Source organism: Neopsephotus bourkii, unplaced genomic scaffold (genome assembly GCF_033783945.1).
Source record: "Neopsephotus bourkii isolate Nb327-2 ecotype Australia unplaced genomic scaffold, CSIRO-AGI_Nbou_v1 NB_457, whole genome shotgun sequence".
Lineage (NCBI taxonomy): Eukaryota > Metazoa > Chordata > Aves > Psittaciformes > Psittacidae > Neopsephotus > Neopsephotus bourkii.
Window position 1 is genome coordinate 2,063,463 of NW_026900959.1, and position 26,575 is coordinate 2,090,037.

The 26,575-nt window shown below is 63.5% G+C and overlaps 2 protein-coding genes across 2 annotated transcripts in view; both read right to left on the reverse strand.

Moving 5' to 3' along the window:
• The window catches only part of PPP3CC (protein phosphatase 3 catalytic subunit gamma), an 81,015-nt gene that overhangs the window by 45,866 nt on the left and 8,574 nt on the right, over positions 1 to 26,575 (reverse strand). The window contains exons 2-15 of the mRNA XM_061349765.1: positions 25,432 to 25,629; positions 23,886 to 24,010; positions 19,573 to 19,684; positions 18,855 to 19,000; positions 18,613 to 18,752; positions 17,923 to 18,000; positions 17,752 to 17,846; positions 17,059 to 17,184; positions 15,335 to 15,412; positions 14,676 to 14,702; positions 13,823 to 13,904; positions 13,363 to 13,460; positions 10,957 to 10,986; positions 9,596 to 9,750 (exon numbers count right to left, since the gene is read on the reverse strand). Coding sequence (XP_061205749.1) covers positions 9,596 to 9,750; positions 10,957 to 10,986; positions 13,363 to 13,460; positions 13,823 to 13,904; positions 14,676 to 14,702; positions 15,335 to 15,412; positions 17,059 to 17,184; positions 17,752 to 17,846; positions 17,923 to 18,000; positions 18,613 to 18,752; positions 18,855 to 19,000; positions 19,573 to 19,684; positions 23,886 to 24,010; positions 25,432 to 25,629 — 1,490 coding nt within the window. The remainder of the gene's footprint in view (positions 1 to 9,595; positions 9,751 to 10,956; positions 10,987 to 13,362; positions 13,461 to 13,822; positions 13,905 to 14,675; positions 14,703 to 15,334; positions 15,413 to 17,058; positions 17,185 to 17,751; positions 17,847 to 17,922; positions 18,001 to 18,612; positions 18,753 to 18,854; positions 19,001 to 19,572; positions 19,685 to 23,885; positions 24,011 to 25,431; positions 25,630 to 26,575) is intronic.
• SORBS3 (sorbin and SH3 domain containing 3) lies at positions 156 to 4,711 on the reverse strand. The gene is made up of 18 exons (XM_061349631.1): positions 4,613 to 4,711; positions 4,437 to 4,563; positions 4,146 to 4,360; positions 4,007 to 4,070; positions 3,734 to 3,839; positions 3,575 to 3,659; positions 3,456 to 3,497; positions 3,224 to 3,348; positions 2,055 to 2,134; positions 1,905 to 1,984; positions 1,771 to 1,817; positions 1,552 to 1,666; positions 1,343 to 1,468; positions 946 to 1,140; positions 739 to 822; positions 597 to 652; positions 406 to 512; positions 156 to 326 (listed from the first exon to the last, which is right to left on the reverse strand). Exons 1-18 carry the CDS (start codon positions 4,709 to 4,711, stop codon positions 265 to 267), a joined length of 1,815 nt encoding a protein of 604 aa, XP_061205615.1. The 3' UTR covers positions 156 to 264.

A 26,575-nucleotide genomic window follows, 5' to 3' on the forward strand; every position in this document is an offset into this window, starting at 1 on the left:
CGACTCCCGGGTGCGCGGCACGGCCCTGGACCAACACCTCGGGTCAGAGCCGTCATGGTCAGGCCCCGGCACCGGCGGGGATGCCCCTGGCACTGCCTGGAGAGGAGCGGGAGGCACGGAGGAGGGGTCTGGTTAAGGCACTGCATTGCAGGGATGGGTCCCTGTTAGAGCAGCCCCATAGGGGCAGGCGGGAGCTGGAGGCGCTTTTGCCCCCATGGGGGGGACACGGAGGGGACGCGGCGGGGCCGGAATCCTCCTCCCGGGTCACAGCGGGGCCACGTAGTTCCCAGGGAAGGTGCCGAACTTCTGCGTCCTCCGGGACACGCCTGGGGGGGGGACAGGGGCAAAGGGAAGGGTAAGGGACCATGGGGGCAAAGCATCCCCGTGCCCACGGGGGCCACGCACCCACGAACCAGCCGTCATCGCACTGCTGCATCACGTCCACGCGGTCCCCCTCCAGCAGCTCCAGCTCGTCCGCGTTCTGCGGCCGGTACTGGTAGAGCGCGCGGTACCTGGGACACAGAGCGAGGCCCCCGAGTGCCACCCCCCAGCGCCGGGGATGCGGGGATGCGGTGCCCGCTCCCGGCCCCACTCACGGTGTCCATTGGATGGTGGAGCCGTTGTAGGACGGGGCGGGCTCGGGGGCCGCGCGCTGCAGCGGGGACAGGATGGGTGCTGGTCACAGCGCGGCACCCGCAGCCCCACCGGTGCTGGGCGCGGTGCTGGGGCATCACTCACCTGCTGGGGGGCACCGGCTGGGAGCCACGGCTGCTGGGGGGGGGCTGCGGGGTGCGGGGGGCTGCGGGGGGCCAGGGAGGGGTTTGGGGCGCTGCTATGGGGCAGCTTTGGGGATGGGGGGAAGGCGGAGCCGAGGGGGCGGGGGGAGGATGATGGGGGGGATGCTCGTGGGGAGCCGGTGGGAAGAGGGGGCCCGGGGGAGCGCTGTGGGGCCGGGGAGGCAGCGGGGGGCCGGGGGGTGGCGCTGGCACAGGGTGGGACGTCCTCGGAGCTGGATTTGACCCGCGGCTCCTTGAGCACCTGCACGTAGGTGGCGGGGAAGATGCCCTGGCGGCTGGTGCCGGAGATGCGCCCCTCGTACCAGTTGTGGTCCACGCGGCGCGCCAGGCACACGCGCTCGCCCTGGCAACGGGACCGAGCCATGGGATGGGCTGGAAGGAGCTCATCCAGCGCCAACCCCTGCCATGGGCACCGACCCCTGCCACTGGAGCGGGGTGCTCCAAGCCCCTCGGCCATGAGCACTGCCAGGGATGGGGCAGCCACCCCCTGGGGCTGCTCTGGGCACGGTGCGGCAGGGATGGGTGATGCGGGGATGCTCTGGTACCTTGCGGAAGGAAAGCTCCACCGGCAGCTCCCCTCGGAAGGTGTAGAGCGCCAGGGCCTCGCCGTACTCCAGCACTTGGATGGTCGGCGCCTTGATGGGCTTGGGAACCTCCGTGGAGGGCAGGATCTGGGGGGCACAGCGGGGTGAGGGTCAGTGCTGGGTGCCCCAGTGTGGCTGCACCCCCCCCATCTCCATCCTCATGGGCTCACCTCCACGTAGTTGGAGGGGAAGATGCCCACGCGGCCGTGGTGCTCGCCCTCCAGCCAGTTCCTGTCCACCTCCTTATGGATGTAGACGATGTCCCCCTTCTGCAGCGTCAGCTCCCTGCGGGCAGCAGCGCTCAGGGGTACGGGCCCGTCCCCAGCACCCCGGTGCCACCCCCGGACCCCTCCGGCTCCCCCGGGGACTGCAGCAGCGCCACCGCTTACTTGGGCGACTCAGCTTGGAAATCGAACTTGAGGCGAGCGGCTTTCATCTGGGGAGGGGGAAGCGGGGTCAGGGGAGGGCTCCCCCGTCCCCCCCATTCCCAACCCCACGCGGGACGGGACCACCCCGGCCTCACCTTCTTCTCCTCCCTCCTGAGGGGCTCTGCCGGGTCCCCCGAGCCGGGCGGGCAGGGGAGGGGCTCTGCCCGCGGGGTGTCTGCAAGGGGGGTGTCAGCAGCCGGCTCCATGGCGCGGTTCGGGGCTGGGAGGGGAGGGGGGGGCCTCACCTCTGCCGGGGGCTGCGCGGCTCCGCTCGCTGCCCTCCCCCGGGATGCTCCGCTCCATGGCCGGGGGCTGCAGCCGGGTCCTGCGGGGGGGGGGCAGCGGCTCAGGGCCGGGAGCTCCCGAACCGGCCCCTCCCTCCCCGGGGTTCGCTTCCCTTCCGCTCCCCCCGCCCTGGGGCCGCTCCAACCCTCGGGACGCTGCGTCCCGGCCCCGGGAAGCGGCTGAGCCCCGCCCGCCCCGCCCCGTCCCGTCCCCCCCGACCCCGGCCCCACAGCCCCGGAGCGGGGCCGCGGGCTCTGCCCCCCCCCCCCGTTCCCTTTGCGGGGAGCACTCACGGCGGGGCCGCGGGGGCCGGCGCGGGGCGCTGCGGGAGGGGCGGGAGCGGGAATTGATGATGCGGGAGGCCGGGGCCGGGCGGGAAGCGCAGGAATCCAGCGCCGAGGAGGGACGGGAGGAGCCGGGACTGGGTCCTAGCGCCCCGCGGCCACGGCTCGGACACGGCGCGGCAGGGAGGGACCGGCCACACGTGCCCCGTGCGGATGTGCCCGCACCCAGCCCAGCCCGCACCCAGCCCTGCCCGCACCCAGCCCAGCCCGCACCCACCCCTGCCCGCATCCAACTGTGCCCACATCCAGCTGTGCACAGGTCCATCTCTGCCCGCACCCAGCCCAGCCCGCACCCAGCCCTGCCCGCACCCAGCCCTGCCCGCACCCAGCCCTGCCCGCACCCAACCCTGCCTGCATCCAGCTGTGCCCACATCCAGCTGTGCACAGATCCAGCCCTGCCCGCATCCAGCCCTGCCCGCATCCAACCCTGCCTGCACCCATCCCTGCCCGCATCCAACTGTGCCCACATCCAGCTGTGCACAGATCCATCTCTGCCCGCACCCAGCCCTGCCCGCATCCAGCCCTGCCCGCACCCACCCCTGCCCGCATCCAGCCCTGCCCGCATCCAGCTGTGCACAGATCCATCCCTGCCCGCATCCATCCCTGCCCGCATCCAGCCCTGACCACATCCAGATGTGCACAGGTCCAGCCCCTCCCGCATCCACCCCTGCCCGCATCCACCCCTGCCCACATCCATCCCTGCCCGCATCCATCCCTGCCTGCATCCCCATGCAATGGCTGTGTGCGCAGCTGGATGGAGATCCCATCCCCATTCCATGTCCCGTCAAGGCCATGGGGCACAGGAGGGATGAAGCCGGGATACCTGACAGGGTTCCCATCGTGTCTCCATGGCCCTCATGTCCTTGTCCAGCTCCACACTGAGCTGCTCCAGCTCCTGCTCCAGCAGCACCTAGGGCAGGATGGGGCTGCACCAGGCGAGGGTGGCTCTGCCCGCACCCTGCATCCCATGGCACAGGCACCAGGACCCCACTGCCAACCCCTTGGGTCCCAGCTTACCTCAATGGGACGAGCCCGCGCTGGTGGCACCGCTGTGGGGGGCTGGAAAGGGCGAGGGGCTGGTGAGGTTTGTGCCCACCGGGGGTCCCAGCAGCATCCCCTGGGCAGGATGTTCCTACCTGCTCCAGCAGCGAGGAGCTCCCTGGTTCGTAGTCAAAGATGCTGCCGGGCTCCGCAGTGGCATCAGGGAGAGCCCAGGGGGGCCTGTGGGAAGCAGGAGGGGCTGAGCCCCAGGGCCCTGCACCCATGGGTACCACCCGGCCCCGCGCTGCACTCACCAGTCCCCGTTGGGCACGGCCGGCTTCACCCGAGGCGCTGGGGGGGACGGAGGCAGCGAGGAGCTGAGCTTACCCATGGGGCAGGGGTGGGGGTCCCAGTCGGGCTCTGTGGGGATGGAGGAGGAGGTGAGCGCTGGCACAGGGTGCCCAGAGGAGCTGCGGCTGCCCCATCCCTGGCACTGCTCAGGGCCAGGTTGGACACAGGGGTCCCTGCCATTGGAACTGGATGAGCTTCAAGCTCCCCTCATCCCAGCCCCTTGGGTGGCTCCTCACCCGGCAGCCTGCGGTGCATCTGCCGGAACATGCTGCGGTACCAGTCCCGGGGCTGGTCCACGCTCTGCGGGGACACAGCAGGGGTCAGGGGGTGCCGTGGGGGGGAGGACCCGCAGCCCTGTCCCCCCCCCCCGCTCACCGAGCGCGATGCAATGGGCATCCCGGTCTCATCCACCGGCCCGATGCCGTCGTACTTGACCCAGCGCCGCTCCCGCCTCCTGCTGTCCTTGGTCCACGTTGCCGACCAGCCCGGGGGGGCCCGGGGGCCGGGGGGGGCAGCGCTGGGGCCGGGGGGTGCGGGGGGGCTCCGTGTCCTCCCCTCCTTGGCCGGCCAGGTCTGGTACCAGTCACTCGCTGGGGATGCAGGGGATGAGGGGAGCCCTTGCCCTGTGCTGAGCACTGGGGACGCTGGGGATGCTCGCGGTGGTACCTGAGCTCCTGGGGGTGCCCCGGCCGCGTTCAGGGGCCTCTGGGCTGTGGAAGTCGAAGTTCAGGGTGTTGGAGCCGTGGTGGTGGATGATGGGAACCTGCAGGACATGGAAGGGGCTGGAGCAGGGGGAAGGCGCCGGGGGCACAGGGATGGGGGTGAAGCAGGTCCCCACTCACCCGCACGGCCGGGGGCACGCAGGGAGCAGGGTGCGAGCCGGGGGTGTCCTCAGCGCCCTGATCCCGGCTGGCAGCGGGGGCCGGGAGCCGGCCTGCCATGGCCGTGGCCGTGTCCTGGGGGAACGCGGCTGCGCTCACTGTGTGTCCCAGCCCAGCCTCATGGGTGCCCCCAGCCAGGGTCCATGGCCACAGCCAGGGCACCGGCTCCACAGCAGTGATGGATCCAGCCCCACCGGGGAGAAAACCCCTCGGTGAGGGACACGGTGATGGGCAAGGCCCTCATCCCATCACCCCCTTATCCCATCACCCCATTATCCCATTGTCCCCTCATCCCATTACTCCCTCATCCCATTACCCCCTTATCCCATCACCCCCTCATCCCATCACCCCATTATCCCATCCCCCCCTCACCCCCCCATCCCCTCCCCTCCCATCCCGTGATCCCGGTGCCCTCCCTCCCAGTCCCGTGTCTCAGCGCCGGCGCCGGGCGGCCGCCAGGGCCGCGGCCCCTGGGATCGCTGCCACCTCCCCGCCCTGCAGCGCAAACAGGGCCGAGGGAGCGCGCTGGGAACCGCGGCTCCGGGCGGGGCGGGACCGGGACCGGGACCCCGGAGCGACGGCTCCGGCACCCCCGGGTGGGGGGGCCCGGGCTCACCCCTGCCCTGCTGCTCCCTCCCCTCTCTCCCTCCTCTCTCGCTGATGCCCTGGGGCCCCACTGAGGACCCCCCCCTCCGACAGCGCCCCCCGAGGACCCCTCAGCTCCTCGCCCCCGCCCGCACCCCCGGGGCTCTCGTTACCGCTCATCAGCACGCAGTTAACAGCAAGGAGCGCCCCGGGCGCAGGCTCCGACCCCCCCCTACCCCCAGGGCACCCCAGGCTCTGCCGCCCCATCCCCGGCAGCCCCATCCTGCACCCCCGGAGCCTGGTCCATGGGGGCCCCGCCGGGCCCTGCGGCAGCACCTACCTGAGGGGGGGGGGGGCACCGGGAGCGGGCCGGAGCCGAGGGCGCTGCGGAGCGAAATGGAGGGAGCGGAGCGGAGCGGAGGGGAAGGAGGGGACCGGGGGGGGGCTCTCAGCGCATCACGGGCGCGGCCCCCCCGCAGCAGCCCCGGCGCTGTCCCCGCAGGGGGTCCCGGCCGCGGCGCTCCCCGCTCCGGAGCGGCCCGGGCCCATTCACAGTTTCCAGGGACATTTCCAGGGCCGGGATCCAGGGCGCGGGGCCAAGAGGCTGAACCCGTCCCACGCCCCGCGCGCGTTCCCGGGCGCGCTCACGAGGCGGGGGGGACGGGGGGGACGGACCGGGAGGCACCGGTACCACCCCCCCCCCTCCGCTCTCCATCCCCTCTGCCCCGTGGGATGCGGGCACCGGGACCCCCCCCCCGCTTCCTCCTGCGCCCCACAAGTGCGGGCAGCGCCGCCCCTTCCCCTGCCGCTGCCCCCATCGATGGGGGCCGCCCCTCGGTCCCCTCCCGGCCATGGGGCCGGGCAGATCGCGGACCCCCGACGGCCACGGGATGGGGCAGCCCCGGGGGGGGTAAGGGGGCACTCGGGGGCCGAAGCAGCAGGGGAAGGGCTCAACCCCGCAGCGCTGCCCGGGTCCCCTCCGCCCCACAGCACCGGGGCCACCTCCTCCCTGCACCCGCTCCCGGTCAATGTTTAACGCCGGGGCCAACAAAGGGCGTTTGCGAGCGTTTGTGAGCGTTTCCTGTTGGCGGTGCCAGCGCGGAGCCGGGCCCGGGACACAAAGGAGGGAGCCGGGGGTGAACCGGGAGCTGGGAAAGGCTGGAGCAGCTCCATGGAGCCGGGACACGGGGAACGGCTTGAACCGGCCCGGGAGGGGGGGAGATGGGGCTGAGCTCTGGGGGTGCCGGACACTGGGATGGGTTGAACAGAGGGGAGCGGTGCCTGCCCCATGGCTGGGTCGGACACCGGGGCTGGAGCAGGAGCCGCGCTGAGCTCCCTTCATCCCAGCGCATCCCCGGGCGCGCTCCGAGGGCAGCACCGGGAGCGGCTCCACAAGCGCGGACACGCAGCGGGGCAGGAGCGGCCTCAGCCCCCCCTATCCCATCCCATCCCATAATAACCACAGCGGGGCAGGAGCGGCCTCAGCCCCCCCCATCCCATCCCATCCCATAATAACCACAGCGGAGCAGGAGCGGCCTCAGCCCCCCCATCCCATCCCATCCCATAATAACCACAGCGGAGCAGGAGCGGCCTCAGCCCCCCCATCCCATCCCATCCCATAATAACCACAGCGGGGCAGGAGCGGCCTCAGCCCCCCCATCCCATCCCATCCCATAATAACCACAGCGGGGCAGGAGCGGCCTCAGCCCCCCCATCCCATCCCATCCCATCCCATAATAACCACAGCGGGGCAGGAGCGGCCTCAGCCCCCCCCATCCCATCCCATCCCATAATAACCACAGCGGGGCAGGAGCGGCCTCAGCCCCATCCCATCCCATCCCATAATAACCACAGCGGAGCAGGAGCGGCCTCAGCCCCCCCATCCCATCCCATCCCATAATAACCACAGCGGGGCAGGAGCGGAGCCCCAGCCCCACCCCCATCCATCCCATAATAACCACAGCGGGGCAGGACCGGCCTCAGCCCCATCCCATCCCATCCCATAATAACCACAGCGGAGCACGAGTGGCCTCAGCCCCCCATCCCATCCCATCCCATAATAACCACAGCGGGGCAGGACCGGCCTCAGCCCCCCCACCCCATCCCATCCATCCCATCCCACCATAATAACCACAGCAGGGCAGGAGCGGCCTCAGCCCCCCCCATCCCATCCCATTCCATAATAACCACAGCGGGGCAGGAGCTGCCTCAGCCCCCCATCCCATCCCATCCCATAATAACCACAGCGGAACCGAGCCAAGGTTCAACTCTTTTTTTTCTCCTTTTTCGCCCCGTTTTCCCCTCGGGGCGGCCGCGGCCCCTCCCCCCGCGGGCACAGAGCAGGGAATGGGGGAACCGCGGCCCGTGAGGACAATTTTGCACTTTTTGGGTTTTTGTGTTGGTTTTTTTTTTTTCCCCTCTTTTAAACAGAACTAAAAAAAAAACAACCCAAAATCCAAGGAATTTTATAAAACAACCGCAGGAAAAGGAGGCAGCGCCGGGCCCCGACCCCAGCATCACCATCCCCATCCTATGGGGCTCCGGGCATCCCCTGCCCCCGAGGGGCTCCAAACCCACCCCAAAACAGGAGACCCCCCCGATCCCCCCCGCCCCATCGCTGCCTCCCTCCCTTACATGCACCTCGCTAGAACATGCACAAACACCGCCCCAAACCCACCCCAGGCTGCGGGGCGGGGGGGGCCGCACTGCACCCCCCTATGGGCCCTGCTGCCGAGCTCCGGGGAGGGATAAAGGGAAGGGAGCCCCGAGGGCTGGCACTGGGGGTCAGGAAGGGGAAGGGGGGTTTGGGGGGATGAGGGAGGCAGGGTCTCCATCAGCTGAACCGGTGAGGAGGGGATGGGGTTCTGGGGTCCTGCTGCCCGCATGGGCAGGGTTAAAGGGATGCAGGAATTACTGCCCGCGAATGACATCCCCGCTGCTCCATGGCCGTTACCCAGGCAGAGCCGCTGGAATGGGGCAAAGCCCCAGCCCCATCTCCCCTTCTGGAAGGGGAAGCGGGGGAGCAGTGGGGAGCCCAGTGTGTACCCGGGCATCAGGCAGGGCTCCCGGCGCCTGGCACCAGACCCAAGGGGGCCGAAAGCTTCGCTGCTCTCCAGGGCTGGAGCACAAAGGGAAGCAGCGAGGTCCAGGAAGGGGCTGGCAGGGATCCCGAGCCAGGGGCAGGGACAGGGACAGGGGAGGAGAAGGGGAACTGGATGGGGTTTGCTCTGCCTGCGCCCTGGCACCAGGATGGGGCTCCAGAGCCCCCGGGGAAGGGAAGCGAGCGGACAGGAACCCACAGAACCCCTCTGGAGCGCTCACCTCAGGGCAGTTTAATGGGAAAGAACGAGGCTTTGCTCAACAGATCCACGCTTCAAACCCTGCACACTGCACAGAAACCCCCCTTCCCCAGCCGCTCCCTCTGTTCCCTACCTGCCAGCCTGCCCTAACCCTCCCTCCCTGATGCCCTCTGCAACAGAGCCACCTCGCCCCCGGCCAGCCCGCATCCCGCAGCGCCATCCCTCATCCTTCCCTCAAAGCTCCATCACAAGCTGGAAAACCCCCTCCACCAGGATAAGCCCAAGTGCCCGGGGCCCCATTGCACTGCACATGGTAGCCAGATCAGCCCAAGGTGCCAGCAGGAGGTGAAAGACACCCCCAAAACACATGTGGGATGCTGGGGGGGGGATGCTGGGTTAGCCAAGCCCACCCTGGACAGCCAGCAGCAAGGGCTGACTGCAGAGCTGGGCACGAGGGAACGCACCATGGGCTCTGCAGGATGCGATGCTGGTACCCGGGGGGGTCTGGGTACCCACAGGCTCTCAGTCACCCCCTTGTCCTTAAGCACCCAGGCCCTGCAGGTTCCCCAAGGATGGGAGGCAGTTCCTGTGCTCTGGATTCCCGAGGGATCCCTGCAGCCCCAGCCTCAACCCAGGGGGAGGCTGCACCGAGGGGCAGCGCTTCTCCCACCTCGCTCCCTGCTCTTACTCGAGGTCACACATCCTGCTTGGGGCCTGAAGGACCGAAGGGAAAGGGGCTGTGACTGCTGCAAGCCCCGGAGCCCTCGGAGCTAACCCTGGGTATCTGCATGGCACCCTAGGAGAGGGATGGATCCGGGGGATGAAGGAGCTGCGGCAACAGGGAGAGGTGGGCAGGGAGGAGGACAAGGAAACCCTACCCCTAACCCCATCCTCAGGACCCCCGGTGGTACCCAGGCTGCAGAGCCCGGAGCACGGGGCCAGGGGGTGGGTTTGGACATGGGACATAAATAAAAAAGGACGGACTCACAAACCGGGCACCTTGGGGGCGCGGGGGGGGGCTCCCCCAGGGACAATAAATAAAGAGAATCCATAGCGGCCCTCACTGCCCCTTCCTGCCCTTGTCGGCGGCGTTGGTGCAGGCGGCGGCGGGGCCGTCGTGCTCGCGGCGCGGGGGCATGCGCTCGTTGATGCGGTCCAGGCCCCGCGCCTCCTCGAAGCTGCGGATCTTGTGCTGCGGGGAGAAGCCCCGGATGGCTGCGGGGAGAGGGGGACAGGGTCTGAGCATGGGGCATGCACACGGCACCCGTGGGACACGGAGCACGGGGCTGCGATGCTCAGGATGCAGGAGCAGGGAATGGGTGCGCTGGGAAGGGTTTGTCCATGGGGACCAGCCCTGGGATAGAGCCCCAGCCTGGTGAGGGGTGGAGGGAGCTTAAAGCTCATCCAGTCCAAACCAGCTTCCACTGGAGCAGCTTGCTCCAAGCCCCTGTGTCCAACCTTGGGCACTGGCAGGGATGGGGCAGCCACAGCCTCTCTGGGCCCCTGCTCTGCAGGACCTGAGGACCAGACCCGTGCTCCATGTCCCCAGACAGTGACAGCTCAGGGAAGTCTCAAAGCTGAAAACCACAGCACTAGAAAGGCAAACCCAAACGGACACGAGAGACAGCAGCACCAACACAGAGCACACACTGCAACACCAGGAGAGGGGATCTGCTAGTCCTGGGATCCAACACGCTTCTTGCATGGCCAGGAGGCACACAGGCAGGCTCCCCATGGAGGGATGGAAGCCAGCACGGGCAGGCAGGTCCCTGCTCATCACTGCACGGCTGAGGACATCACCCCTGCAGCGATGATCTGGACCAAACGCTGCCCTTCTTTGCATTACAGAAGGAAGGGCTTTGGGCCAAGTCCTTTGGCTGCTTTACAGACAAACTTCCCCTGGTAATCAAAGCTCTCAACGCTGATGTACGGCCCCATTCATCATAGCTGAATGGAGGCATCAAGGGGAAAACCTCCCCAAACCTCATTTCTACACCAGCTCCAGGGAGAAAACCGCTTCTCCGCACCGGGCCCACCTCGTCCCCGCTGTGGCCAAGGCAAGGACTCCAGCAGAGCCCTGCAATCCCGTTTCCCAGCTGGTTTTGACCACCTCCAGTCGCCAGGGGATGCACTCAGGCCCGAGGCACTGGGAGCGGATCTGCAGGACCCCAGCTCTGAAGCTGAGACCCGTGAGCTCCACGTGCTCTCGGAACACAGGGACTGCGCTAAGCAGCAGGCTCAGGCAGGCTCCAGCAGCCTGGAACCAGCCCAGGGTGCACTCTGTGCTGCCCAGGCGGGCCCGTCCCCCCCCTTCTGGTGATGCAAGAGTGAAGAAGCTTCCCTGGGGCTGGGGAACCTCTTTGGGGTGAGCACAGGCACACACAGAGATGATCTGAGCCTCTCGGCGGGGTCTAGCCATACCTTCCCGTGCCTCTACCGCTTCTACCGTGGCTGCAAGACAGAAGAACAGTGGCATGCAAAAATGAAGACCGAACCCCCAGTGAGTGAGTGACCCCCATCGCCACGCAGCCCCCCCAGCCCCGGGGCCACAACCACCATGGAAACCAACCGGCGAGAGGGGGGAACGGGGGCAGGAGCCCGAGAGGAAGGGGGAAAGGGGACTACAGGGGAGTCTCCTTCCCTCGCTGCACTGGGCACACACAGCTCCGATGGAGAGGAAGAGAAGCAGCAGGGCTGGGATGTGGCTGCATGCACCGGAGGGAGCAGGTACCCCATGGGAAGGGCAGCGGGGCTCCATCTGCACAGCTTCTCTGGGCACCCTGTGCCAGCGCCTCAGCACCCTCACAGGGAAGAGCTTCTGCCTAAGAGCTCAGCTCAGGCTCCCCTGGGGCAGGTTCAAGCCATTCCCCTTGGTCTGTCCCTGCACCCCTTATCCAAAGCCCTTCCTTTAGGCACTCTGGGGGGTTCTCCCGTTCCAGAGCATAGCCCCAGCCACCAGAGCCCCAGAAGGGAAGTGGCCGTGAGGGGCACGGGGACACTGGGAGCAGTGGGGAAGAGGGGGCAGACCCTGCTCCCAGTGCCTGACGGGCTCCTGCTTCCAATGCAGCCTGGCTCCAGCTCCACCTCCCCAAAGCGTTACCAAGCAACGAGGCGCCTAAAGCTGAGCAGCATCCCCCTTCCTAAGCCTGCTGCAGCTCGGCCAAGCTCTGCTGGTCCCTGCCCCAGCATCTGAGGGGGGAGAGGCGCTTCCTGAGAGCAGATCCCCCCCTTTCGGCCTCCGAACGCCCCAGAGCTCGGCTCCGGGCACAGCACAAGGAGCTCAGCGTCCTCGGGAGGAGGAACGGGGCTCCTGGCTCTGCTCTGCTGTGCTGTGGGGCTGGCAGGAGGCGCAGGAGGGAAGGGCCCTGCCTCTACCCGCGGGCCTGGCTCTCTCCTCTATGGGTGCCCTATGGGGCAGCCCCTTCCTGAGGTTCCCAGCAGAGGCGCTGATGGAGCTCCCATGCTGGTGCAGGAGGGAGGGCAGGGGCAGCGCGGTGCTGCCGGGGGGGAAGGCAGCAGCAGGACCGCAGCTTCCCTGTCCTGTGCTGGGACACGATGGGGGGGGGGATGCTGAAACCGGGGGACACTGCAGGGAGCCCCTGAGGGACCCCTGGAGCTGGGAGCATCACAGCAGGACCCGCTCCAGGGATCATAGGGCAGGGCTGCAGCAGGGAGGCTGCTCCCATCCCTGCAGCGGGCACGAAGCAGGGACCGCACCGTGGCTGCGGGCTGGGGACAGGCACCAGCGGCGCCACTTCCTCACCTGGGAACTGCTCAGCCCCGGTGAAGGCAGCCCCAGAACGAGCCCTCCCCTGAGCCTGCAGGGACCCCCCCAGTGCTCACAGTGGGGATCAGGCTGGGGAGGAGCCAGAGCCCAAAGGCTGGGGGCAGGAAAGGAGCCAAGCGCTGGGCTCCAGAACCCCAAGGGTTGGAAGGGAGCTCATCCGGTCCAACCCCCTGCAGGAGCAGGGTAACCCAGAGTACATCACACAGGAGCTTGTCCAGGCGGGCCTTGAATAGCTCCAATGTGGGAGCCTCCAGAACCCCCCTGGGCAGCCTGTTCCAGTGCTCTGGCACTCCCACAGTAAAGCTCTTCCTGATGTGAACGTGGAACCTCCTATGCTCCAGTTTACACCCACTGCCCCTTGCCCTAGCACTGGGCATCACTGGAAAAGCCTACAGAACCCATGGTGGGAGAACTCATCCCCGGCGCAGCAGCCAACCTCCTGCCCTGGGAGCTGTGAGCACACAGCCCAGCGCTGCGCTAGCACCCAACAGGGCACAGCAGGGGCTGCCCAGGGATGCAGCAAGGGTTTGCCAGCAAGCGCAGAAAGGGGAGACACCTGAGACATAAAGGCCTGGAGGAACCTCCCTCCCCTTCACTCGATCCAAGCTTCCCCATCCACGGCTTCATAGGGTCAAACCCAGAGGGGTTTTGCGGGATGAGGAACAAGCAGGCACGGTTATGATGATGCTCGCAGGTGAGCCACCACGCAGCAGCAGAGGGTGAAGCAGAGGATGCTCCCCATGCAGCACAGAAGGGAAATAAGGCAGAAAGCTCCTTGCAGAGACAGACGCCAAAGCAGTCCACGTGCTTTAGGCAGGGTGCTGTTTGTTGTCTTCCCTTCCCTCGAGGGTACATGGGGACACCTTGGAAGGCTCTCACATCCCCACCTACATCCTGCTATTTCCTGCTCCTGACTCCTTCCTCCCGTGGGCCTGAACCAGCTCGCTTGGCCCTAAGGGATGGCTGGGACCTGACTGAGCGCTTCTGGGGGCAGCTGAGGGCCAGCAGCGAGTGCAGAGGGGAGGGGGGCTCATACTCACCGGTCTGTAGGGTCTGCCTGCCCCCCGAGAGCACCCCCAGGGGCAGTGTCCCTGTGGGAGTCAGGCCCTTGAGGGTGAGCACGCTCTCGCTCTCCTCTCTGCAAGGAAGAGCCAATACAAACAGTGAGAGAGGTTAGCACAGGGCTCACGGGTCCATGCAGGACTGATGGTGCTGAGCAGCACGGGGAGTGGAGCCTGCCCTGTGCTATCTGCTGGGCACCAAGCACAACCCTGGCCTCATAAATATGGGGCCTCTGCTTACTGAGCTGTGAGGCATCAGAGCTAGGGCACAGCAAATACATCCTGAAAGGGTCAAATCCACCCTGGACCGGGTTGGGGTGGAAGGGACCTGAAAGCCCACCCAGTGCCTCTGAAGCAAAGGGCTCATGAGGCCTGTCCCCAGCAGGGTGCACCCAGCCCCACAGCCCCGGTTACCCCGAGCCCCGCTGAACGTCCTTACCGAAGAACCGAGAAGACACGTGCCATCTTCCCAATGGCTCTGATCTTGTTCCTGATGATCTCCTTGCGGACCGTTGTCCCACCTTCGGGAGAGAAGAGGAACAGACACCAGCACATGGAAGGGCTCCTGCTTCCCAGGCACAGCTCAGGTGGCTGGGGAGCACCCGCCTGCCTCCATGGAGAGAACTCAGGTTACAGATTCACAGCTCCCCCTGGAGAGAAGAGTGCTCAGAGGATGGCAGCGCCACCAGGCCCGAGAGGCCTTGGGAGAGAGCAGAACCAGCCCAGGGCCCGCGGGCTCCCCGGGCTGCTCACACTGCACAGGATGGAGCAGGAATGACCCAGGCACACGGACAGGCAGCACATGGAGGGCTCAGGGCGCTGATGGGCACGGGGCTGTGCTCGCTGCGGGAGCAGCATCACACAAGCATCAGTGCGGGCATCCAGGGCGCTCACAGACACAGGGAGGGTGCGAGCATCCCTGCCCGCCTGCACACCAGAGGGGAAAGCAGCACGGAGGGGAGCTGAGAACACAGGAGTCCGAGTGGGAAAGGGGGAAAGGGAAACATCTCCTCTGAGCTGAGCTTCCTCCCGCGGCCCCAGGAGGCCAGGCCAAGCCGCACTGGAGGCCTCACATGCACCGGTGGCTCAGCCATGCACTAAGTGGCTGCATTCAGAAGTCAGGCAGCAAGGTGAGCCCGTTTGTGGGGTTCCTGGAGGAACCCCGCGGCGCCCCTGTTCAAACTGAAAGGGATGAAGAGGCTGCCCAAGTAGTCAGCTATTCCAATCCACTCCGAGGAATCTGGTGGCACAGGCAGTGAAAATGAAGCTGGTAGCAAATTCTGGCTGGGTACCTTTCGGATAGCTTGAAATGTAGTGATCTTCAGGGAGAGGAGACACCAAGAAACAAGGAGATGAAGACAGAGATAGAAGAAACACATTTAATTGGCATGGGAGGGAGAAAGGAAACCAAAAGCAAACCAAAACCAACCATGAGATGGGATGGGAGAAGCAGGTTAAAGGCTCCAATGGGGAGCGGGCGCATGCTCCTCGCTGTCTGTGCCGGAGCTGCCTCTAGGCCAGCACCTCCTCTCCTCGAGTGACCCCAGCAGAGAAGCTTCTGCTTTGTCCCTTTTCATGCAGAGCTTAAGCCCAGGCCCCAAACCCACGTTCTGCTTTCTCCAGGGGGTGATGGCGGAAGCCACCCCGCAGAGGAGCTCCCTGCACCAGAGGAGAGGCTCGGGGGAGGTGTTTGGGGTCGGGAGGAGGAAGCAAGCACTTGGGAAGCAGGAAGCACTCAGAGGAGCTGCGAGAAGCGTCTGTTGCAGTGAATGTGATTTCATTTCGGGGTCTCAACAGCAAAGGAGGGGAAACACAGACACGGTTCCTACCCAAACCCACACCAGGGTGGGCAAGGGGAAGGGGAGAGCCTGGCTGGGCTCTGAACCGAGCGAGCAGCAGCACACACCTTCACCCCAGCCCGCTTCCAGCCCGGGTTAAGAGCGGGTTTTACCTTCCAACGTCTCATCACCATCCGAAATCAACTCGTCATCGGAGCAGATGTTGAGGATGTTCACCAGCATCTCTGTGACTGCAAGAACACACAGCGGGGTCAGAGGGGCCCGGCGCACGCTGGGCAGCAGAGGTGCTCTAGAGCATGAGCTGGGCAGCAGAGGTGCTCTAGAGCATGAGCTGGGCAGCAGAGGTGCTCTAGAGCATGAGCTGGGCACACAACCACACCAAACCACAACCAACAACCACAACCAACAACCACAACCAACAGAGCATGAGCTGGGCAGCAGAGGTGCTCTAGAGCATGAGCTGGGCAGCAGAGGTGCTCTAGAGCATGAGCTGGGCAGCAGAGGTGCTCTAGAGCATGAGCTGGCAGCAGAGGTGCTCTAGAGCATGAGCTGGGCAGCAGAGGTGCTCTAGAGCATGAGCTGGGCAGCAGAGGTGCTCTAGAGCATGAGCTGGGCAGCAGAGGTGCTCTAGAGCATGAGCTGGGCAGCAGAGGTGCTCTAGAGCATGAGCTGGGCAGCAGAGGTGCTCTAGAGCATGAGCTGGGCAGCAGAGGTGCTCTAACAACAGCAGAGCTGGGCAGCAGAGGTGCTCTGAGCATGAGCTGGGCAGCAGAGGTGCTCTAGAGCATGAGCTGGGCAGCAGAGGTGCTCTAGAGCATGAGCTGGGCAGCAGAGGTGCTCTAGAGCATGAGCTGGGCAGCAGAGGTGCTCTAGAGCATGAGCTGGGCAGCAGAGGTGCTCTAGAGCATGAGCTGGGCAGCAGGAAGAGGTGCTCTAGAGCATGAGCTGGGCAGCAGAGGTGCTCTAGAGCATGAGCTGGGCAGCAGAGGTGCTCTAGAGCATGAGCTGGGCAGCAGAGGTGCTCTAGAGCATGAGCTGGGCAGCAGAGGTGCTCTAGAGCATGAGCTGGGCAGCAGAGGTGCTCTAGAGCATGAGCTGGGCAGCAGAGGTGCTCTAGAGCATGAGCTGGGCAGCAGAGGTGCTCTAGAGCATGAGCTGGACTAGAAACGGTTTCAGGGTCATTTATGCCCTGCAAGTGGAAGCCCAGAGCCCTTTGCTGGTACCCGCAGCAGATGCCAACCTCCCCCCTTGGCCACGGAGGGGGATGCAGCCCCAGCGCATCCCAGCTCACACAGATGTGGGTGCAGGCTCCCACCTCCCCACCCGGACCCCATCCAGCTCCACGCAGGGGGATTGAACCTTCGGTTCCTCGGGGTCAAAACCACACCAGAGCTCGGAGGCATCCTCCAAGCACACAGCAATGGGGTGGGATTGAAACCCCCTGCCCAAAGCTGAGGCAATGCCTTGGCCTGGTTCTGAGCCGCCTCGCCTCCCTTGGGATGAGCTAAGCCTTTACACTGGAGGAAGGCTTCCTTTCTGGTGGGCCCCCAGCCAAGAGAGATTTTCATTCCTCTGGTGCAAACCCAGAGCAAGAGAAGCGCCTTCAGATCCTGAGCTGGGGCCACGCCACCCCCGTGCAGCTCCATCCCCAATGCACAAACGGTCATTTTCCTGCTCTAACCTTCCTAAAACTGGTCCCAACAATGACTGCCACAAGGGCTTTACCCAGTAACGTGCCCATCTCCTTGAACCCCAAGTGCTTTCCAGCACTGTCTGGTAATGCAGGAGTTCCAACACTCTCCCAGCACCATTAACAGCCTGCGGGGCAGGTTCCTACTGCTATGCCCAGGCACTGGGAAACCCAAAGCTCTCTTACCCTTTTCCCCTACAAAAGGCAAAGACCACGTGAAGACGTCCATGAAGTTTGGAAGCCAGTAGGGGTGAGGGGAGCAGTTGAACTGCCTGATGTTCATGACGTTGTTTTCATACTTGAGTACAGCAGCTAGGAGAGAAGAGAGCAACAGTGTCTGTGGGCAGCGCCAGCGCTAAGGGAACTCCATCAGCAACCAGACCCAGCAAGAGCTCTCCACAATGAGAGGGTTCAGTTCACCCCTTCTGCTCTTTCATTGAGGTTTGGGGTACTGAAGGCCAAAATAACAAAGCTGTTAACGTGTGAGCAAAGCAGAAGCAATGAACACAAAGGCAAGATCCAAAGTGAGGGGTAAAAATAACCCCAGTTGAAGGAAGCTCCCCATCAGGCTCGTCTGGTTTGAAGGGCACGGTTCACAAGTTAAAAGCTTGCCCATAGCAGCATCCATCAACAGCACCCAGCTGGCACGGGCTGGGAATGGAAGCCTTATTCCAGGCCTGGTAACTCCACAGCAACACCCTGAGCCTGGGAGCCGGAGCACCCGGTCCCTTCAGCTCCCCTGCTGCCATCAGGCGAGCACAGGAAGCTCCTTCCCATTGCATGCCATGCATTGGAATGCAGCTAAAGGAGAGGGCAGAGCGGGCAAGGGGAGGGAGGGAGCATGGAGAGGGGTCTCCAAGCAGGTCGGGCCAGCCTTACCCTTGTTGTTATAGACATCTAGGTAATTCGGTGCGGAGAAGATGGTGATTAAGGACGGAAAGCCTGTTGTCTGGCTCTTCCTGTACATTCGGTACCTGGGAAAGGGGTGAGGCGTTGAGCACACAGCTCGGGCTGCGTGGGCAGGGCCAGGGGCAGGGGTGCAGCACTCACCCCGCATCCTGCGCCTCGTGAGCTCGGATAACGGATAACAAACTGTTGTTCTGCAGGAACTCACAGACAGCAGGGTAACTGCAACACAGGAACCAGGCAGGCCTCAGCACGGGGAGCATGGAGCATGGCAAGGAACACGCACGCTGCATGGCAACGGTCCTGCTCCCGCAGCATCCCCAGGCTGGGCAGTGGGTATCACCCCACTGGAAACTGAACTGCAGAGCATTGTTAACCACCCCCCTGTGCCAAATCCTCCCTTCTCAGCCAGGCTACAAGGGGTCTGCCACCAGAAACGCTTCCCTTTTAGCCAGGACAAGACTATTTCCTAGAGCTCCTGGTACCATCCAATGCCTGAACCACCCCCCCAGGCTCCCTGCCAGCTCGAGCAGCGTCTCCGCTGTCCCATAGCACGATTTCATAAAGCAGCATCATCCAAAGAGCTCAATATCCCAGGAGGAGATCAAACAAACAGGGTCTGTGCATGAGAGCCAAGTGAAGGCTATGGCAGAGCCAGGCACGCTGCAGCGTGCTCTGAGCACCGATCATCTCCTCACACACTTCAGTGTAAGGGCAGAAGAAAAGCTCCAGTCCCAGAGCACCCTAAAGAGCCCACGCAGGGGAGCTGGAGCTGAATGACCTCTGAAGTCCCTCCCAGCCCAAGGCACCCCTGATGCTGTGACCCCAACCCACCTGTAGAAATAGGAGCAGCCCCGAACAGTGTTGTGGGCAAAGTGCTCCAGCGTCTTCTCGTTGCCGTAATCCTCGGATGGGTCGGACCAGAGCAGGTCGCACATGGGGCCGAAGGCTGGAGGCTCCTTAAACCTGTCTAACTGGAGAGCACAGGCAGCATCAGGCCCCTGCGGCACCGAGCACCCCCCTTGGATGCTGTGAACCCCAGTGCTCCCAGGGAAAGGCCCACGGGGATGACTTACTTTCCTAATGTCATCGAGACATGTGATTTCTGGAGACAGCCCTCCGTGGACACACAGGAACTGCTGGTTTAAGAGGGCAGCAAGAGGAAGACAGTCAAACGTATCCATACACGCATCATACACCCGCTCCGAGTACTTGATTCGACCTGGGAACACGGGGGGGAAAGAGGGAAGAACTGAATTCATCTGCTCATTTACACCTGCACTGGGGTTACTGGGAGAGGCTGGGCAGGGGGCTCGTTCCCAGCCTGTCACCATCACTGCCTCCAAGAGCATGGAAATGCTGCAGGAAAGGATCCTTAACCAAAAGCATCGCCAAGGAACTGACTGCCTCGTGCAGACACCCAGGAAGGAATCCTTCACTTGCTCCCAGTTGTAGTCACTGGTCCCAGCTGCACAAGCTGGAGCTGGAGTCACTTGGCAGTAACCGTGTGCTGCTGGGGCTGGGAGCCAGGGAGGGGTGCGACCTCCCCAGCACGAGATGTGCTCACACTTCCTCCATCCACACGGTAACCAGAAGGCCACCTCAACGCGTGTTTGCCCTTTACAGGCCATGCACTGGGGGGGTCTTTACCCGAAACAGGCCTGTATGTGCAGGGAGAAGGCAAGACAGGCTTCCCCAGCTCCAGAGCTCACCAACAGCATCAGAGCAGGCACTAGAACTACCCCACAGCACAGTGAGCACAGTGCAGTCCTTCCCCCGGTGCTTGATACTCACATTCCTGCTTAAAGGTGAAGTATTCTGTGAGGTGCCTGCACTCGTGGTTCCCTCGCAGGAGGAACAGCGTTTTGGGGTGGTTTATCTTTAAACTCCAGAGATAGAGCACGCACTGCAAGGGAGACAAGGAGGAGAGGAGATGGCACGGCACAGCCCCTTGCAGGGCGCCGCAGCCTGCGCTGGGCGGCTCTGGGGAGGCACCCAGGGAGCTGAGCCCAAAGCCGAGCCCAGAGCCAGCTCCATAACGGGCAGCAGAGCGTCCCTTGGCCACCCCGGTGCTGGGGGAGGCCACACCGAGCACTGCTCTATATTAGGCCTGGGCTGGAGGAGTGACAAATGGGATTGGGTTCAACCGAGAGCAGAGCAGAAAGCAGGCATGGGCTGGGCAGTGCAGTGCAGAGCAGAAAGCAGGCATGGGCAGTGCAGTGCAGTGCAGTGCAGAAAGCAGGCATGGGCAGTGCAGTGCAGAGCAGAGCAGAAAGCAGGCATGGGCAGTGCAGTGCAGTGCAGAAAGCAGGCATGGGCAGTGCAGTAAGCAGGCATGGGCAGTGCAGTGCAGTGCAGAAAGCAGGCATGGGCAGTGCAGAGCAGAGCAGAAAGCAGGCATGGGCAGTGCAGTAAGCAGGCATGGGCAGTGCAGTGCAGTGCAGAAAGCAGGCATGGGCAGTGCAGTAAGCAGGCATGGGCAGTGCAGTGCAGTGCAGAAAGCAGGCATGGGCAGTGCAGTAAGCAGGCATGGGCAGTGCAGTGCAGTGCAGAGCAGAGCCAGCTGTGCAGCGGGCCCTGCCATCCAGATGTTGCTGTGCTGCAACGCAGGGCCCACGAACAGCTCCTCACCCATCCCAGCAAGGGCCAGGAACACCGGGAAAGCAGAACCTGATCCTCCCCCTGACCCCCCCTTTCTCTGCTCACGCTTCAGTCATGTGGAGCTCAAGGGCAGAACAGGAAGAGCCCAGCTCAGCTCAGCCTTGCAGAGGGTTCCCACATCCCCTGTGGGAGCAGGGCACTGGGAGGAAGAGCAGATGTGATGGGGCAGAGCCCCAAACACCCACTTGTACCAGAGCCCCAGGCGCACGCTGCGCTGGCTGCCCAGGACAGCAGGGAAGGGCTGGAATCGTGTGTGCCCCCGCTCTGCGCTGAGCTGTGTCAAGCTGACAGCTCCATCACTGGTTCCTAGCACTGGGGAACCTTACTCCACCTCCCGTGTTGACTGGGAGTGCTGGAAGGACAGCCCATAATGACAGCCAGCTCCAAGCTCTGGATTAAAGCCTCTAAGAAGAGCTTACCCTGCAGGCTGACGGCTACAGGAAGAGCACCCTGCACAACGGGAGCCATGGAGTGTGTCAGCAGCCTCACCTGAAAGCATCGCTGGTGGGATGGACGCATCCAGAACCAGCTGCTGGGGCACGGGGCCAGCCCCATAACCAAAGCAAAGCACTTGCAAGGTCAAACAAAGCACTCTCGAGGTACGTTTCTAGTACAGAGACCTTCAATGGGAGGTTTAAGCACTGAACCTGCAAGGTAAGCTCTGCATGAGTCATTCCAGGGATCCCTAAATCCCCAAGGAGCTGTAAAGCACCGCTCTGTGCCTAACTCACCACTGAGAAAGCCTTGACTGCAAACCCTGATTCCAAAGCAGGGTAACCCAGGGCCAGGCAATTTAAGCTGTGGTTGAAGTCGTGTTCTGGTGCATCTGCTTCCCAACAAACCCATTTGTCACCATTCTGGGATTCCAGAGCTCCAGCCTCCTGTTGGCCACCTGAACGCGGTGTTGCTGGGCCAGCTGGGAGCTGCACTGGGGAAGTGACTGCAAGTGAACTGAACTGAACTGAACTCAATGCCTGGGTAAGGCCTGGAGGAAGCAGCAGCCCCGGCTCAAAGCAAAGCGAGGAGGGATGAGGACAGCGGAGGGTTTGGGATGGGCAGAGCCACAGAAGGGAGATCCAAACCCACACTGCCAGGGGGTGAGAGTGAAGCCATGGAACGGGTTGGGAGGGACCTTAAAGACCACCCAGTTCCAAGCTCCAAATGGGAGTGAATGGAGTCTGCAACAAGCGGCACCGCTTGCCTCAGCACCTCCTTGGTCCCCAGCTCTGCACCTTGTTCCCTGATTGCCTGCATCAGGATGCAGTTACACCATTACCTCCTATTGCATGGAGTTAACAGGTCACGATCAGCAGCAGCTCTGGGCAGGCAGTCCCTAACCCCCCCACCCCCCAATGCACGAGTGCATGCAGTGCCTTAACCTGGCAGAGCAGAGCAGAGCAGAGCCCTTAGGAAGCAGCTCTTCCCTGGGATGACTCACCAAGGCCTGGCCATGCCGGTGCTCTTCACCTCCCCACACAGGGAAGCACAGGGGGACCTGGATGCTTTTCCATCCCCTGAGCCTCTGGGATAAAGCAGCCCCAATCCCAACCCCAGATTCCCATACGTGAGCCCTCTCCACAGCGCAGGGGCTGCTGCAGCGCTGCAGTTTACACAAGCCTCGACATACCCTAAATACCTAAAGCAGATTCACCCATAGACACCACTAACCCCTCCTTGCAGCGACCAGCGCCACAGCAGAGCTTTCTCTCACCCTAGACACCAGCCCATGCAGGGGATCTGCTCCCAGCACCCGGCTGCACGCTGCAGGAGGTGGGAAGGGGCACGCATCAGTGGAAGGGGAGAATGAAGCCTTGGAGGCTCTGCTCCATCAGTGACAGCGGGGGCACCCCCTGCACAGGACTCCTGAGGGATCAATGGCTCTTCCCTTTGCACGTGGATGGTTTGTGAGGAAGAGAACACGGAAATGGAACCTTGGAACGCTTTGGGTCAAGGGGAGCTTCAAGCTCCTCCAGTTCCACGGGCAGGGGCACCTTGCACTGGAGCAGCTTGCTCCAAGGGCTCCGTGTCCCTCTTGTGTTGCTGCCCCAGAGCACTGACTGCAGGGCAAGGGCAGGGAGGGGGCAGCCCTTCAGCACCCGCTGCAGTGCACACACAGGCTCCAGCACCCCCTGCCTGAAGCACTCTGTTAACCCCAAAGCACAGCAGCGCTGCTGGGCTCCGAGCTGATCCCTTTCCCAGGCACACACCCTTGAAGTGCCCCAGCCCATCCCCATGGCTGCTCCTGCCCTTCCTGCCCAGGGTTATGGGCTCCAGCACCACCACACATCCCCAGAGCACCACAACCCCACTTCGGGCACCTGGCCGCGCTCCCACACCCCACGGCTCCCCCTTGGTGTGCAGCCTCCCCCGGAGCACCCCTCAGAGCAGCACCCTGAGCCCTCAGCTCGGCTCTCCCTGCACTGGAGGGTGCAGCCTCCCTCTCCCAGGAGCAAGCGCTTCCTCCGTTATTCCAGGCCTCTCTTCCCACCTTCACTGCCCCCGATCCCACCGGGATCAGAGCTCCCCTCGCACCAGGCTCGCCCACCCCCTGCTCTGGCCCTCACAGGCCTCCAGAGGCAGCAGCCGGGGGGACCCAGTGAATCCTCTGCCCTTTGAGACCACCGCCTCCCAGTGCTTCCCAGTAGGGGCCTGCTGCATCCCACACTGCTGAGCCACCACCAGCTGGTGACGGTGCTCCTGGGACAGGGGCACAGCGGGGCCAGGCTCACAGCACCACACTGCGGGGTCCAACAGCCCCGGGCATCTCCTGCTCCTGACCCGGCTCTGGCTGCACGAGGCTGCTGCTGTCGGGGTCAGGGGAGCGGTGACTCCGGGCTCTGGTGCCTTCTCCTCTCTCCTAAGCTGAATCCTGCAAGGTTCCCATTGCCTGAACCATACTGGGGGCCTATAGGGATGCTGGGGAGGGACTCTTCATTAGGGACTGTAGTGACAGGACAAGGGGTAATGGGTTAAAACTGAAACAGGGGAAGTTTAGATAGGAGATAAGGAGGAAATTCTTTTCTGTGAGGGTGGTGAGGCACTGGAATGGGTGCCCAGGGAGGTTGTGAATGCTCCATCCCTGGCAGTGTTCAAGGCCAGGTTGGACAGAGCCTTGGGTGCCCTGGTTTAGTGTGAGGTGTCCCTGGCCATGGCAGGGGGTTGGAACTGGATGATCTCAAGGTCCTTTCCAACCCAAACTCTTCTATGGTTCTATGATTCTAACACCTCAGCCTCGCTCCCCTGACTGATGGCCACAAGGGACACTAAACCCCGGGTTTAGAAGGCAGATGGCAGCCATTAACCCCATCACTGCCATTTGACACTGGGTGAGATCCAATCTCAGCCATGACAGAACCATGGCACAGGTTGGAAGGGACCTTGAAGCTCATCCAGCTCCCCCCTCCCCTTCACTTTAGTGCGAGCACCCTCAGGCTCAGCTCCGTCACCTCTATACTGAAGTAGCCTCTGTCCACGTAGTCCCCCAGGAAGAGGTAGCGGGTGTTGTTGGGTGATCCTCCGACCTCAAACAGCTTCATCAGGTCGAAGAACTGCCCGTGGATGTCACCGCACACTGGGGAGGAAGAAGAGCACAGCAGGGACCCAATTACACCCCGAGGGAAGAAAGGGTGCGAGGGCAGCAAGAGGCTGCGCCCTGCCCCAAGCCAGCCCTGCTCCATCTACACCAGCGCATCCCTCCCTGCAGAGCCCAGCTTCAAGCCTTCACAGCATCACAGTGTGCTAGAGACTGGAAGGGACCTCAAGAGATCACCCAGTGCAGTCCCCCTGCAGAGCAGGAACACCCAGATAAGGTCACACAGGAACGTGTCCAGGCAGGTTTGGAATTGGCTCCAGAGAAGGAGACCCCACAGCCTCCCTGGGCAGCCTGTTCCAGTGTTCTGTCACCTCACTGAGAAGGAGTTTCAGTGGAACCTCTTGTGTTCCAGTTTGCACCCATTGCCCCTTGTCCTATCATTGTTTGCCACTGGGAAGAGCCTGGCTCCATCCTCGGGACACCCCCCCTTTATATATTTATATACACTAATAAGGTCACCCCTCAGTCTCCTCTCCTCCAAACTATAGAGCCCCAGCTCCCTCAGTCTCTCCTCAGAAGGGAGATGCTCCACTCCCTTCATCATCTCAGTTGCCCTGCGCTGGACTCTCCCCAGCAGGTCCCTGTCCTTCTTGAACTGAGGGGCCCAGAACTGGACACAATATTGGGGGTGCTGGTTGATGAGAAAACGAACATGAGCCAGCTTCAGTGTGAGCTTGCAGCCCAGAAACCAGCCGTGTCCTGGGCTGCATCAAGGGGAGTGTGCCCAGCAGGGCGAAGGGGGTGACCCTGCCCCTCTGCTCTGCTCTCGTGAGACCTCCCCTGGAGCACTGTGTGCAGTTCTGGTGTCCTCAGCATAAAAAGGACATGGAGCTGTTGGAACAAGCCCAGAGGAGGCCATGAGGATGCTCAGGGGCTGGAGCACCTCCTGTATGGAGCCAGGCTGAGAAAGTTGGGGCTGTTCAGCCTGGAGAAGAGAAGGCTGCGTGGAGACCTCAGAGCAGCGTCCAGTATCTGAAGGGGGCTATAGGGATGCTGGGGATGGACTCTTTATTAGGGACTGCAGTGATAGGACAAGGGGTAATGGGTTAAAACTGGAACAGGGGAAGTTTAGACTGGATCTAAGGAGGAAATTCTTTCCTGTGAGGGTGGTGAGGCACTGGAATGGGTGCCCAGGGAGGTTGTGAATGCTCCATCCCTGGCAGTGTTCAAGGCCAGGTTGGACAGAGCCCTGGGTGCCCTGGTTTAGTGTGAGGTGTCCCTGGCCATGGCAGGGGGTTGGAACTGGATGATCTCAAGGTCCTTTCCAACCCAAACCATTTTATGATTCTATGGTTCTATGACTGGAATTATGTGGAGTAAGCCCCTCCACCAGAGTAGAGCAGAGCAGGGAACCCACTTCAGGGAGCAGCCCCTGAGGCCTTCCCCCCTCCAGGCCCTACCTGTGATGGGAGCCTCCACTTCGATCATGGTCTTCTCGTGGCGCAGGATGGCGGCGCCGTCGTTGATGATCTTGAGCGCGGCGTCCTCCTCCAGGCGCCCCTCCTTCACCAGGTGGCTCCGGAGGACGTCGAGCCGGGGCTTCCCGTCCTCAAAGACCTCCTTGAGGCTGAGGCGCTGCGTGGGGGGGAACGGCACCGCTGCGGAGGGAAGGGCACGGCCTCAGCGCCTTGCACCGAACCCGCTCATCCCAAGCACCCAACCGCAGCCGTCCCCATGGGCACCTTCACGCCAGGCAATGCCAGCGATAACCCCAGCTCTAACCTCTATGAGAGAGCAGCCTCCTCAACCATAAACCAAGGGAGAAGCACCCAGCTTCCTTCTCCTGATGTCCAGAGGAGGAAGGTGGCCCTTAAAGAGGTGGCAGGGGTGGAAGCTCCGAGGTCCCTCCCCACACAACCCAGGCTGCAGCAGGCACAGTGCCCGCAGTGCACTGGGCATCCCCAAGGTCTGATCCTCTCAGAGCCGCTTCAATGCAGAGCACGTGGGACCTCCAGCACACCCCACACGTCACAACCCCGCTCACTGGGTGAGGCACCAGCTCCTCCCCATCTCCTGATGGGACCGTGCCATGCACTGGGAGTCAGCCCTGCACTTAGCTCCAAGCCAGCTAGAGCAGGAGAACACGACATGCAGATGGAGCCCGTGTCCTCCCCATCACCCGTTCAGTGCAGCAGTGGTGAACTGAACTGGAGGCAGCGCTGCTCCAGTAAGGGTGACTGACAGCAATGCAGCGGATGGATCTGAGATGCAAACAGAGCAGCTGCTCAGCTGGGGAACCAGGGCTGCACAGGGACTGTCAATGCCCCAAGGGCACGGGGGAAGACGAGGGGCTGGTGCCTGCAGCAGGAAGGCTCCTCGCACCCATCCCTCTGGAGCCCTGCCCTGCTCCGCTGGCTGGGTGCTCACCAAGCACCCTGGGGGCCCTGAGCGGGCCCGAGCATGCACAGCCCCTGCCCCATGGAGCTGCCACCCCAAGAGCGTTCAGCAAGACCCTGCTTGCATCGGCACAGGAGCACTGCAGCACTGCTCCCATCAGCACAGGATCACTGCATCACTGCTCCCATCAGCACTGCAGCACTGCTC